The sequence below is a fragment of the Chionomys nivalis genome, chromosome 11 (genome assembly GCF_950005125.1).
Source record: "Chionomys nivalis chromosome 11, mChiNiv1.1, whole genome shotgun sequence".
Classification (NCBI taxonomy): Eukaryota; Metazoa; Chordata; class Mammalia; order Rodentia; family Cricetidae; genus Chionomys; species Chionomys nivalis.
Window position 1 is genome coordinate 12,739,210 of NC_080096.1, and position 13,007 is coordinate 12,752,216.

Below are 13,007 nucleotides of genomic sequence, written 5' to 3' on the forward strand. Positions count from 1 at the left end.
CGTTCTGTAAAAGTTACACTGCGGAGTTTGCAACTTCTGGGTAATTGAAGTGTTCTGGTGTGCATTTCCGTTCTCCGAATTCCTACCCCACTTACCATCTGTTTGGACCCATCTTCCACTTAATTACAATTCTCCATCTATTGTTCTCGCAAGCTCCCCGCTCGCTTCCCTTCTCTTGCCCCCAGCATGTGTGGCTGCCTGAATGAAATGATGGCTCATACCTGGCTCTGTCTCACTGGGCCCTGAAACAGAGCAGCCCCATGCTTGCCACCCTCACCCACCAATGGGCTTCTCTGCACTCTGTCTGCCTCCTGGCTGGATGCCGGCAATGGGCCCCTGGCACTAAGCCCCACACCTGGTGGGTGTCAGGAAATGCTTGCTGAACTTAATTAAACTCAACTGGGGTGAAAAGCCCCTGCAGGAAAGCAAGGTCTCCAGCCTCTCTCGTATGCTGCATGCCGCTCCTGCCCCACCAATCAATGTGCACAGGCCCAAGGCCAGGGAAGCAAGAATGGACAGCCGGCCCCAAGCAGAGTTCAAAGATGATGCCTTCTGTAGATGCCAAGGAGATCGGGAAATCATAGAGAACCATCTTAAGGTTCAATTCCCGGCATAGAGCCATGCAGTTCCCCTAGCTCAAGTTCAGACCCAGGACCACATCTACTGAGCGCTGTTCCCACATAGCAAAGCAGAGGTCAGAGGTTCACAGTGTGGGAATGTCCCCAAGACCAAGGGTGGTGGACTGGGATGTGGGCAAGGGGAAGAAGGGGAGCAGGTGAGAAGGAGGCTGCTAGCCACACTCATCCAGGGTCCAGGAAGGGAGAGAGAAGGCCCCCAGCTTGGGGTGTCTCTCAATCACTTGCTTAGCTCATTCCCAGCCCATGAATGGAGTCTACACCTTTGTCCTGTTCAGCCAAAACCCTTGCTGTGTCTTCCATTTCTTCAAAATGAAGTTGTTACAATGTCCCTGCTCTCAAAACTTTCAGTGGCTCACCACTGCTCTCAGCCAAGAGAGGAAAGAACTTAGCCTGGGGTGAGCTGGTCACACAGCTTCCTGGGATTGGAAGCAGAGGAGGAAGTGATGGAGGCCTTGATCTACAGCAGTTGCTGATGTCATGGTGTAAAGAGACCCACAGGGAGTGGGCGATGGTGGCACACGCCTTCAATCCCAACGTTTGGGAGGCAGAGGCAGGCAGATCCCTGTGAGTTTGAGGCCAGCCTGGTCCACAGAGTAAATTCCAGGACAGCCAGGATTGTTACACAGAGAAACCCTGTCTCAAAAAATCTAAATAAATAAACAAACAAACAAATAAATAAATAATACCCACGGAGACCTATTTCAAGTTGGTAACAGTTCAACATCTGGTTCACAAATTCCTGAAAATGCCATAGGCCTCTGCACAGGTTGGAGCTGGTTCCAGGCCAGACAGTGAGCAAGCTGTCACTCACCTGGCCCTCCATTCCAGTCCACCACTAGGCCTTTCCTTTGCTGTTTCTGTCTTCCTGCCAATGGTTGCCTCCTTGAATCACAGGACAGTGTGGTTTCTCTGGCAGTGACTCCCCGGACCTCTTCACTGGGGCAGGTCCCCTTCTGTACTAGGATGCCGTCTCTAGGGTCAATCCTCATGACCTCTTGAATGCTCCGTTTTTCTTCCATTGGGCCTGAAGTTCTAGGAAGCAGGGCCCTGCTCTGTGTCCCCAGCGAGAGTGGCCACGCTTGCTGTAGTCAGCCCTGCAGCAGCCCCTTCCTTTTGTGGTGCCTAGCAGGACTCTTTCTGAACCCCCCAACTGAGTCATAGTCTCCTATTCTTCCCTTTGGAAGCTCCTCCCACCTCCATCGAAGTTGTGGCTGCTGACTCACCTGCCCCCTTCAGTCGGTACCAGGCCCAGAACTTCACTCTGGTCTGCATCGTGTCCGGAGGGAAGCCAGCGCCCATGGTAAGTACTTGGGGCCCAAGTCCTCAGTTCGCCAAGACTCCTGCTCCCTGAGCCCTCTTTGGGTACCACTACTGTACACAGACAGGAAGTGGTCTGCCCAGCACCTCTCTCATACCCTCTGCCCCATCCTGCAATTCTGGGTCTTCACAATAAGAGTCTTCCAGGAGGGCCCATCACCCAGTACACTCTGAGTACCCTAGATTTTTGAGGGGGATAGGAAACAATGAATGGGGTCATAGGGGGATGGGGAACAATGAATGGGGTCCAGAGGGGGGAAGGAACTTCTTCATAATCTCCCTGATATTTCCATAGAGATGGGTCCTAAGTTCATGTTCTCACCTTGACCCACTGCTCCTCCCAAACCTCCATGGTGTTTAGAAAGCCCCCCAAAAGGAAGAGAGGAAAGGGGAATGGAGAGAGAGAGAAGGGGGCAGGAGAAAAGACAGAGTGGGGTTCTCAGTCATGCAGAAGGGTGAGCACCCATGAATTCCTCCTGGTCTGAGTGTGCTTCTGGGCACAGCAATCAATCCTCAGGACTGATCCTAAGCAGGGTTCCCCCTCCCCGTCTTACTTTGGATACAAGCCCAAGGAGTTTACTTAAAGAAACCTCATATGGCCAACTTCTAATGTGAGGATATGAAACCCTCAAAGGTCACTGGGGCATCTCTGTGCACCCAGCCCAGAGCCTTGGAGCTACATTTGGAGGAAATTCTACCCTGGGCATTTTAGAACACTCTAGTCCTCTACCCAGTGAGATTCACACGTACCTTGGATTTAATGGGGGTGGGGGTGGGGGACAGATAGGGCTGGAGCAATGAGGACCTGCAGTTAGAATCCAGATGGAGAGGTAAGTGACCTCCTCCTTCCCATTATGACCGTTTCTCATGTGCTGGCCAGTGGTAGGACCTGAGGATCTGACTAGCCCCTCTCAGAACCTGAGATGCCAGATCCAGCTATAGGGCAGGGGAGTGGCTATGTGTAGAGAGGCCCCGTGGGGAGGGTGCAGGAGTACAGATGGGAGCAGGGAGCAGGGATATGGAGACATGGGGGCCTGGGGTGAGGGTACAAGACACAGAGGTCAGTGATATAAGACATGGAGGTCAGAGGTCAGGGGTGCAGAGATATAGGGGTCTGGGATAAAGGTATATGGCACGGGGGGGCGGGTAAGACATGGAGGTCAGGGGCCAGGGGTGCCGAGGCACAGAGTTATAGCCATGAGATCACTAGTGAGGCATGGAGGCATCGTGGCCAGAGCTCAGTGGGCAGGTTTAGAGTCACACTGCAGTCCCAAACAAGCAGATGACAAAGATGGCCTCAGAGCCACTGAAGGCTGAAGTCACAGTTCACAAGTCTCCCCAAGTCTCCCCCATCAGAACCCACAAGGATGTACAGTCTCCCCTAAATCAGGAAGGCTGGTCTTTCCTCTAGAAAAAGGAAGACCAGAGGGGAGGGTCTCCTGGCCCTGGGGCTACGGGAAAGCAGTCCTTTCCCTCCTCACCACCTGGCTATCACTTCAGACAGTAACAAATGCCCCCTCTCTCATTCTGTTCTTCCTGGCCTCTCCTCCCTTCTCGTTCTCCGTCTCTGTCTGTAACGAGAGATCCTCATTCCCTGACATTCCTGTCTGGAGCAGCAGAACTTGAAAGCAATTCTTTGATATAAATTACAAACGTACTTTTGAAGCACTTTTCAGAAAAACAGCGAGAAGAAAAGCAAAGAAAGGGGAAGGAAAAAAAACCCAAACCCCCAAAGTGGACCATTGTGTGCAGATTTTTCAGTGGGGTTTTAAACTCTGACAGGTCTTCCACACCCGCATAGCACCCCACCTACTCCCCAGCCCCTCCCCCACCTCCCCATCCCCAGGCTTCTCCTCTCGCACCCACAGAGTCCCTGGAGTCCCTGATCGTGGCATGGCGCTTCCTGTTCTCTCTCCCTGTCTCCTATCGATTTATTTATAATGATTTATTAAAAAATACACCCAATCCCCGAAGGCCTCTGGGTGCATGTACAAAAATAAGAAGACAGCAAATTAAATTAAATGCCGCCTCTCAAAACTTGAATTCCCTATTAGCAGAGAAAGGGAGACTACGGCTTCCTCGCCTTAAGCCCCACACCTAGCTCTCTCCCACACAGGTACCTGCTTTCTGCATAGCAGTTCTAAGTTGCCAAAGGGTGTGAGCAGGCAGAACACACACACACACACACACACACGCGTGCACTCACGCACACACACACCGTCTCATAGCTCATTTGTCCCCACCGCGCATTCCCTCCTCATCCTCATGCCCCCCGGGGCAGCCATGGACCGTGCTGGAGCCCAGGTGGTAGCTAAGTGGCATCTAAAACCAACCTCCCCATGTGACTTCATTTAAGGCCCCAATTGCTCCCTGGAGTCAATCGTCTTATTTCTCTTTACAAGTGGGGAAACTGAGGCTAAAAGGCTCCCCCAGCTTGTCAGTAATGGTATTAGGCTGAGCCATCTCTCTCCAGCGCTGTGTGTAGTCCCATCATGCCTTAGCTCTCCAGGGGAGTGAGGGAGAAGAACTGGAGTGAAGAACGGGAGTGGGAGGCCCAGGCTCTTCTGAGAGTCCATTCGGAGAGGAAACCATCAATTTATTATCCCTTCCCTTGTCCTGCCTGCAACTATAGGTTTATTTCAAACGGGATGGGGAGCTGATCGATGCAGTACCCCTGTCAGAATTGCCGGCAGCCAGCTCCGGCCCCCTCCAGGACAGCAGGCCCTTCCGCGGTCTTCTGCATCGAGATGTGGACGACACCAAAATGCAAAAGTCACTGTCCCTCCTAGACACTGAATACCGGGCTGGACGTCCCTACACGGAGCGCCCCTCACGCACTCTCACCCAGGACCCCAGCCTTTTCGTGCAGCCCACCACGGAAAACATCCCAGAGACAGTAGTGAGCCGCGAGTTCCCCCGTTGGGTACACAGCGCAGAACCCGTCTACTTCCTGCGCCACAGCCGCACCCCAGGCAGCGATGGCACGGTGGAGGTGCGGGCCCTGCTCACCTGGACCCTCAACCCGCAGATCGACAATGAGGCCCTCTTCAGCTGTGAGGTCAAACACCCAGCGCTGTCCATGCCCATGCAGGCGGAGGTCACGCTAGGTAAGACTTAGACATAAAGGATATCCAGGACTCACTCCCGCGGTGAATGGGAGAGCCTGGGCTAGCTTTTGTTTGCACCTAGACTGCCCTTGGTCTCTGTTTTCTGGCCTGAAACAGGTCTGCAACCACCGTGTAACCCCATACTAGGAGCCCAGCTTGAATCCCTGCAGTACCCTGGGTGGCCACTGAGGGCGCTGTCCTTACTCCTATCCTTTAGCTGATGGACCTGGGTTTTCCATGACTTTGGTGGGTTAGCTGGGGCTTTATTACACCCCCAGAGTCCACTTCCTTAATCACTGCCTTAGTGTAACCTACCTAGGGTTGTGGTCAAGGGCACACTGAGTCATGAGTGTGGCCTGGCAGAATGAGGGCCCCAGTACTCTAAGAAAGGCTATGAAGTGAACAAAGCGATAATTGGGGCACAGAATTCAAACAACACCCAGCAGGGACTTTGAAGAGCAGGCCACCAATGGTTGGGCTTGTCTTCTACAGTGGGCCTTGCTCTCACCTGCATTCCCTTTCCAGGGATGCCTCCAGGAAGCCTGCTTGGGTCTTCCTGGTCCCTCCAGTTGGCTGCTTCTCTTTCAAGGCCCTCTCCCTGGGTTTGTGACTCTTTGGTGGGCAGCCTTGAAAGCCATTTCAGTATGAAAATGCTTTCTTCCCATGGGTCAGGGCTACTCGCTTTCCCACAGTCTCCTCATGTCCAGGTCACCACCCGCCAGGCCACGAGGCCTCAGAATGCTTCCCAGACCTGCTCTGTTTGTCCTTTTCTCGTAACCACCCACCCAAGCACTGTGCACCCACCCCTGGACTGCAGCATGGCCTCCAAACTCTCTTTCTGCTTCTGGCTTTTGTTTTGTTCTGATTTTGGTTGTTTGCCTTATACTACTCTTCATCCCTACTGATCTAGTTAAAAAAATAAATCAGCTCAAAACCTAGGAAAGAGCTGCCCAGACCCTCCAGTGTAGACTCTAGGCTGATGCAGAGAAGAGAGCCCAGAAATAGACCTGCGGGCAAAGTCGATTGATTTTGACAGAGACCCCCGAGGCTATTCGGACAGTAAAGACGAGTTCTCTAGCACATGTCCCTGGAACAAGAGAACATGAGAAAGGGAGGGGCGGGCCTGGCCCCTGCCTGGCACGCACACAGGTTAACCTGAAGATGATTGATAGACTCCAGTGTAAAAGCCAGTGTCATGAAACTTCTGGAACAAAATGGAGAAAAATGTTTTATGGAGCCAAGGTAGCCAACATCCCTTAAAGCAGTCATAAAAAATAAAAATAAAAACACTAGAGGAAAAATTGAAAATTGTTTGATAGGACTGAATCAAAATTCAAATCTTTGGCTCATAAGAAAACATCCCCAAAAGAATGCAGAACAAGGGGAAATTCTCTCAGTCCTCTGTGAAACATTGGTACCCAGGATGCGTAAAACAAAAACCTAAGCCAGGCATGGTGGTGCCTGCCTGTTATCCTGGCATTTAGGACACGGGGCAGGAGGATCAGAAGTTCAAGGTCATCCTTAGCTACGTGAGTAGCTTGAGGTCAGTCTGGGCTACCTAAGCCATGTCTCGAAACAAAATTAGAAACAATAAAAAAAGAAAATCTTATAAAACCAAAAGGTGCTAGTAGATACATGAGAGAACCAGGATTTGTTTTCAGTAATGAAGATCAAACCCAGGGCCTAACGTGTGCCAGGCATGTGCTCGGCCACTGACGAAGTCACATCCCAGCCCATGACACCTGGCTTTTAAAGTCACCTATAGACATATTAAAACACTGACTCATCAGGGAAATGGAGACTACAGCTTCAACGAGATAGCATGTGTTACTGGATTTGGGTAAACTTTTAAAAATTGCCAATACCAAATGCTGATAAGGCTGCAGAACCATCAGAACACTCCTGCATCATTCATGGTAGTATAAAATGGTACTGATCCTTCGAAAATCCAAATATTCAAATCCAAATATCATATTCAAACATGATGAACACCTCACTCCTAAGACCCAACAATTGCACATGGAGGGATGGTTGAGTAGATGGATAGATGGATGGATGGATTAGGAAGATAGGTGGATGGATAGATGGATGGATGGGTGGATGGATGGATGGATGGATGGATGGATGGATGGATATATTGAGAAGGTGGTTTGGTAAATGGATGGATTGTAAGGTTGGATGGATTGATTGGACTGAATGTATGAACAGGCATAGAGGAAGGAAGGAACGAGAGGAAGGGTAAATAGATGGATGGGTATGCTAGATGGATAGATGAATGGACAGAGAGGTTGGATGGATGCATAAATGGATGAGTGAATGGATGGGTGGGTAGTTGGTTGAGTGGGTAGATGATGGATGGATAGATGGGTAGATATAATGGATAGATGGATAAATGAATGAGATGTAGATAGATGGATGGATGAATTAATGATGGTTGGGTAGATGGTGGATGATTGGGTAGATGTAGATGATTAGGTAGATGGGGGTGGTTGGGTAGATGTTGAATGGTTGGTAGATGGTAGATGGTTGAGTAGATTGTGGATGGTTGGGTACATGGTGAATGATTGGATAGATGTAGATGATTGGGTATATGGGGGATAGTTGGGTAGATGGTAGATGGTTGGGTGGATGGATGGTTGGGTAGATTGTACATGGTTGGGTACAAGGTGGATGGTTGGGTAGATGATGGATGGTTGGGTAGATGGTGGATGGTTTGGGTAGATGGTAGATGGTTTGGTAGACTGTTGGATAGATGGTAGATGTTTGGGTAGATTGTGGATGGTTGGGTCGGTTATGAATGGTTGGGTAGATGGTAGATGTTTGGGTAGATGGTTGATGGTTGGGTATACAGAAGGGAGAACTGAGTAGATGGTACATGGTTAGGTAGATGGACAAGTGACTGTCTTAATGAGAATCTGGAATTCCATGGGAGTCTGAGAGGAGCCTTTCCTTGAGTCCACACATGTCTTCCTTACAAACAGCAAGATCCCACAGGTGGGGGTATAATGGGAATTTCTGCATTCCTTTGAGCCAGGATTTCACTCTGTGGCCTCATCCCTCTCCCAATTGTCATTTTCAGAGTTTCTCTTGGGCAGGTGATGAACAGGTGAGCAGACAGACAGAGCTGGCACTCCACACCACAGCCTGAGAGGGCCTGGGCTCATATTCTGTTCTCTAGCCAAAAAACTAGACACACCTCTGCTTGGAACTCTGGGTTGTGCTCTCAAAGCAGGCAGGGGACCAGGCATTTCTTGTCAGGAGCTGCAAATGGTGGTGGGATGGGATGGTGCAAGCTGCTGGCAAGGGGCGCCCAGAAAGCCCTGACAGGGGTGAGTGGGAACTCCAAGATATCCGCAAGCACCCCTGTTCACGGGAGCTCGGAGGGACAAGAGTGTAGCAGACCCCTCCTAGGCCAACCTATGTGCTCCTCAGGGTCAACTTCACATAGAAGACACTAGAAACAGCACAGAGAGCTGTGTGACCTGCTGCCTAGTTGCCCTGGACTCTGAGCCTCTCCTTAAACACTTGACCTCCAAGTCCTGCCTTCTGCTGCAACGGAGGCCCTTCTGCGCCCTCTGCTGGTTGAAGCTGGCAGTGGCGCAGACCACCCGGGGTCATTGCAGGGTTTCCCATCTGCAAACCTACTTCCTCCACAGCACCCAAGAGAAACTGGAGGAGGCAAGAATGTTCCTTAGCCTCTGTGCCTTCCTGGGCTTGCAGGACAATCTCTAAAGTCTGGAAGGTGAAAAGAAACAAAACATGAAGTATTGAATCGAAAGACGTTGGACAAGAGTCATGGATGGCCGATAGCTCAGAGGTGAAGTTTTGGGGGATGGCTCAGAGTCTGCTATCTGCCAGAACAGACTAGAACTTCTCCAGTGTCCCCAGCCAGTGCTGCTTCCATGCAGCTGGCAGGTGGACGCAGCAGCAGCGGAAGCATCCTCTCCTCCCCTCACCAGGCTGCCCTCCCTCTCAGCAGGCCGGGCCCTTCCCTCTGCCCAGACAGTCCTTCAGATGTCTTCCCTGTGGTTAATTAGTGGTTCCTTGGCCTTATTCTCAGAGAGCGAGATTGGCAGAGCCTGGAGCTTGCTCACATCTGCCTGCTGCTCTGATTTCCATTGTGAGCTAAGTGGGGACAGCCCTGGAAATTCTGTGGAGTCTGTCCCCAGCCCCACCAGCTCTCTGGATGACCGTGTCCTCGATGCTTCCTCTGCTTGAAACCTTCCTTGTACACTGCACTCTTCCTTGTACACTTCAATTTTCTGAGACACTGTGACTACTGCACCCCCCCCCCCACACACACACGCGAGCTGTGTACCACCTCCGCTGGCACCCTGCACACACCACAGGTCATAGTTTGGCTGAGTCTGTTTGCAAATTAAATATCTCCCTCGCTAACGGATAAGTTGCAGACACTTGACTTTAATCATTGTCCCCTTTACTAGTCCCTAGCCCTGCTCCAAAGCCTGACATATGGCCAGCTCAGTAATTACTATTGAATGAGTGAACAAATGAATTAATGAGGGCGGGGAGTCAGGAAACATGTGTAATTGACTCTGCAGGGACCTCTGACAAGCCTCTTTATTATGCGTGGGCCCGTCCCCCCCCTCTGAAAAGAAGAGAAGCCCAGCCAGTCGACCTCCCACAGGCAAGGGGTACCCAGGGCGTCCTGTCTTCTCAGCACATACAAAGCCGCTGAGGAAGACTGGACTGGGCCTGACAGGACCAGAGGCAGGGAGAACAAAGGCTGGCTAGGGAGTGAGGTGGCAGCTTCACATGGTCCACGCACCCCCACCCAGAGATTCTGGGAAATCCCCTGGCAATAGGATTCTTGATCAGGATCGTGGAGGTCCTGATTCTTCCTCACTGGGTGACCATTGGCAAATCACAGTGAACTCCCTGGGCCTCCGTGAACTCAGCTGGACAGAGGGAACAATAATGGATGGTGTTGTTATCTTTCTCCCCCACTGACGTGTGAGACCCACAGGCTCAGGGACCCATGCATTTCTGTGTGTCACTGAATCCCCAGATCTCAGTTGGGGTGGGGTACAAAAGAGGGCTATAGGACATATGGAGGGAGGCACCCATGACAGGGGTGGGGGTGAGTGAGCCTCCTTGGAGCTCCTGAGAAGCAGCCAGTGTCTAGGACACCAACCTCTGGAACATGCTCTGCTTCCTGGCCCGCCCCACTCTCCATGCTGACCACACCCACCCACCACCCCTCTTTCTCTTGATACAGTTGCTCCCAAAGGACCCAAAATCGTGATGATGCCCAGCAGAGCCCGGGTTGGGGACACGGTGAGGATTCTGGTCCACGGATTTCAGGTCAGCTTTTCTCTGGATAGCTGAGTGGAGTGGTGGGTGGGGAGAGACATCCACTGGGGACCAGCATTACTGGCTTACTCTCCTATACCCACAAGCAAATGCAGTTCGCATCAGTCTTCAGTCTTTGCGTTTACTCTAACCCCAACCCCTGTGTGTGAGGCAAGCATGCTACCACCTCAGCTACACCCCCAGCCTCATTCCTGGGGTTCTAAGGTGCTACCTGAAGCCTATTGGATGAGAATCGGGGCCTGGAAAGCCTCTGGTCTTCCTGTGTTGGCAGCGTGCTCCCCGATGACTCCCCTGTTTTCTGCTCTGACCCACAGAATGAGGTTTTCCCAGAACCTATGTTCACGTGGACGAGAGTGGGCAGCCGCCTCCTGGATGGCAGCGCTGAGTTTGACGGGAAGGAACTGGTGCTGGAGCGGGTTCCTGCTGAGCTCAATGGCTCCATGTATCGCTGCACTGCCCAGAATCCACTGGGCTCCACCGATACACATACTCGGCTCATCGTGTTTGGTAGGGACCCGACAGGACCACCCAAGGAAAGGGCCAGGCTCAAAGTCATCCTCAAAAGCTCCTTAAATTTGCCTCAGTGAGATAATTCCATTCACTGATTCTAATTGCAACGACTTTATCATCAAAGAAACTTTAGGTTCACATTTTAGCTCTGCCACTCAGCAGACCTCATTTCCCCATCTGTAACATGGTCAGATATGGAGAGACTGAGGGGGAGCACCATCCCAGTGAGTGGGAGCACCATCCCAGCACATACAATGCCACATAGTGGGTACCTGGGGAATGTCCTCCACGCTCAGAACTCAGCGCCATCCATTATGCTTCTCTCTGCTTCTTTCTGACAGAAAACCCAAATATCCCAAGAGGAACAGAGGACTCCCGTGGTAAGTCTCCACCCTCAAGACTGCACCCTTAAAAGAGAGTGCTTTTCAAAGCCAACGTGTTGCTAAAGCCAATGTGTCTCCCCTGGTCCCTCCTTTCCTTCAGGAAGCCATCACCTCAGGCAGACAGGGTCAAGGTTAGGCAAAGGCAGGCACTAAGCAAGGAAGGCACTATACCCCCAAACAGCTAATGGGATAGCAGGGGTCAAGTGTGTCCCCTCTCATTGCTACCCAGACCCCAAGAAGCCATGTTTGATGCTGACCATGGTGTGGGTCTCTGACAACTCCATGGGACACTTAAGAATATAGAAGGATGCACCAGGCTGTTCCTTCAGCCACCCAACCTAGAACCACCCATACACAGTGAATCTCACAGTTCTCAATGAAACATCCCTTTCCTGGTGCCTGCTGGGCCATCCTGAAGGCCTTAGCCCAGCAGGCCTGCATGGAGAACAGGGCACCAGACTCATGGCAGCCCACAGAGCTGAGGTTTGATCACCCAAAGCCGCCCCCTAACATCTTTGTTGGGAACCATTTTTCAACATCTGTTGAAACCCCCCAGATTCACACCAATAGGCCCCCTGTAACACGCAGGCAGGCTGCAGCCGTGACACCTCTGCCCTCTCACAGGTTCTGCTTCTGGCCTCGCTGGCGTCTGGCTCACCCTGGTGCTTGCCCTGACAGTGGTCCTGGAGCTCACGTGAAGATGCCGCCTCCTCCCGATGCTCCAGTGGCCCAGCATCTCTGCGATCGATTTTCATTTCTTTTCTAAACTATTTCCAGTCTTGTTCTTAGTCTTTGCCCATGTCTTGGCTTCTTCACTGGGTTTAATTAAAACAAACGGACCAATTTTCCCCACCTTGGTGTGTGGCTCTCTTTCCTTAGTCTAGTAGTAGCTACTGGGTACCTTCTGGCATCCAGTCTTGGGACAGGCATAGAGATAGAATGGCAAAGGAAATGGAAAATTTGCACTCCTCTGAGGATGGGTAGACATGCAGCTCCTGTCTTATTCAGGCTTTAAAAAAGCCAGGTGTGGGAAATGGCTGTAGAAAATGTAACAGTCAGCTGTAGCCACAATAGTGCTGCCTAACAAGTCAACCCACATCTTGGTAACAGACAACAGCTGGCATGGATACTTACTTATAGATAGCAGTGGTCCAGATGTCCTCATCCAGGCTCACCAGATAGCTTAGCTTCAGACAGCAGACCCTCCTCACTGCCTGCATAACCCCTGCTGTAGGCTATACTCCAGGCTGGCCTCTGGTCTCCACTATGGAGTTATGAAATTCCTTGTGTATTCTTGGAGCTGGAACTAAGGGGGCAGCATCTACCTGACATCTGATCCTCTTTCCATGTGTATCAGTCAGCTTTCCATCACTGTAACAAAACAGCTGAGATAATTTACCCATCAAGGGGAAAGGTTTCTTCGGGCTCTCAGTTCTGAAGATACAAGCCTATAACCTGGTAGCCCCATTACTTTGGGTCTCTCATGAGATCATATGTCACGGCAAGGGGCTATGGAGCAGCAGAGGCAATCCACTGGGACACAGGGGCCAGGCGGAGAGGAGAAGGAAGAGACCAGGTCCCACATTCCCTCTGAGAACACATCCCACTTGTTGGCAGCCCCTCCACCTCCCAATAGGGCCATCCTAGGACCAGGCCTGTGTACGCAGACTAAGGGAGACAATGACCACCCTAATTAGAACATGGGGGAATCATCAGAA

General features: G+C 51.4%; 1 protein-coding gene across 1 annotated transcript in view; it reads left to right on the forward strand.

Annotated features, from left to right (window-relative positions):
• The window catches only part of Igsf21 (immunoglobin superfamily member 21), a 219,335-nt gene extending 207,194 nt beyond the window's left edge, over nt 1–12,141 (forward strand). The window contains exons 5-10 of the mRNA XM_057784390.1: nt 1,823–1,938; nt 4,588–5,062; nt 10,302–10,387; nt 10,711–10,903; nt 11,248–11,286; nt 11,914–12,141. Of these exons, the coding sequence (XP_057640373.1) occupies nt 1,823–1,938; nt 4,588–5,062; nt 10,302–10,387; nt 10,711–10,903; nt 11,248–11,286; nt 11,914–11,987 (983 nt within the window). The 3' untranslated portion in view covers nt 11,988–12,141. The remainder of the gene's footprint in view (nt 1–1,822; nt 1,939–4,587; nt 5,063–10,301; nt 10,388–10,710; nt 10,904–11,247; nt 11,287–11,913) is intronic.
• Nucleotides 12,142–13,007: the final 866 nt, after the last annotated feature.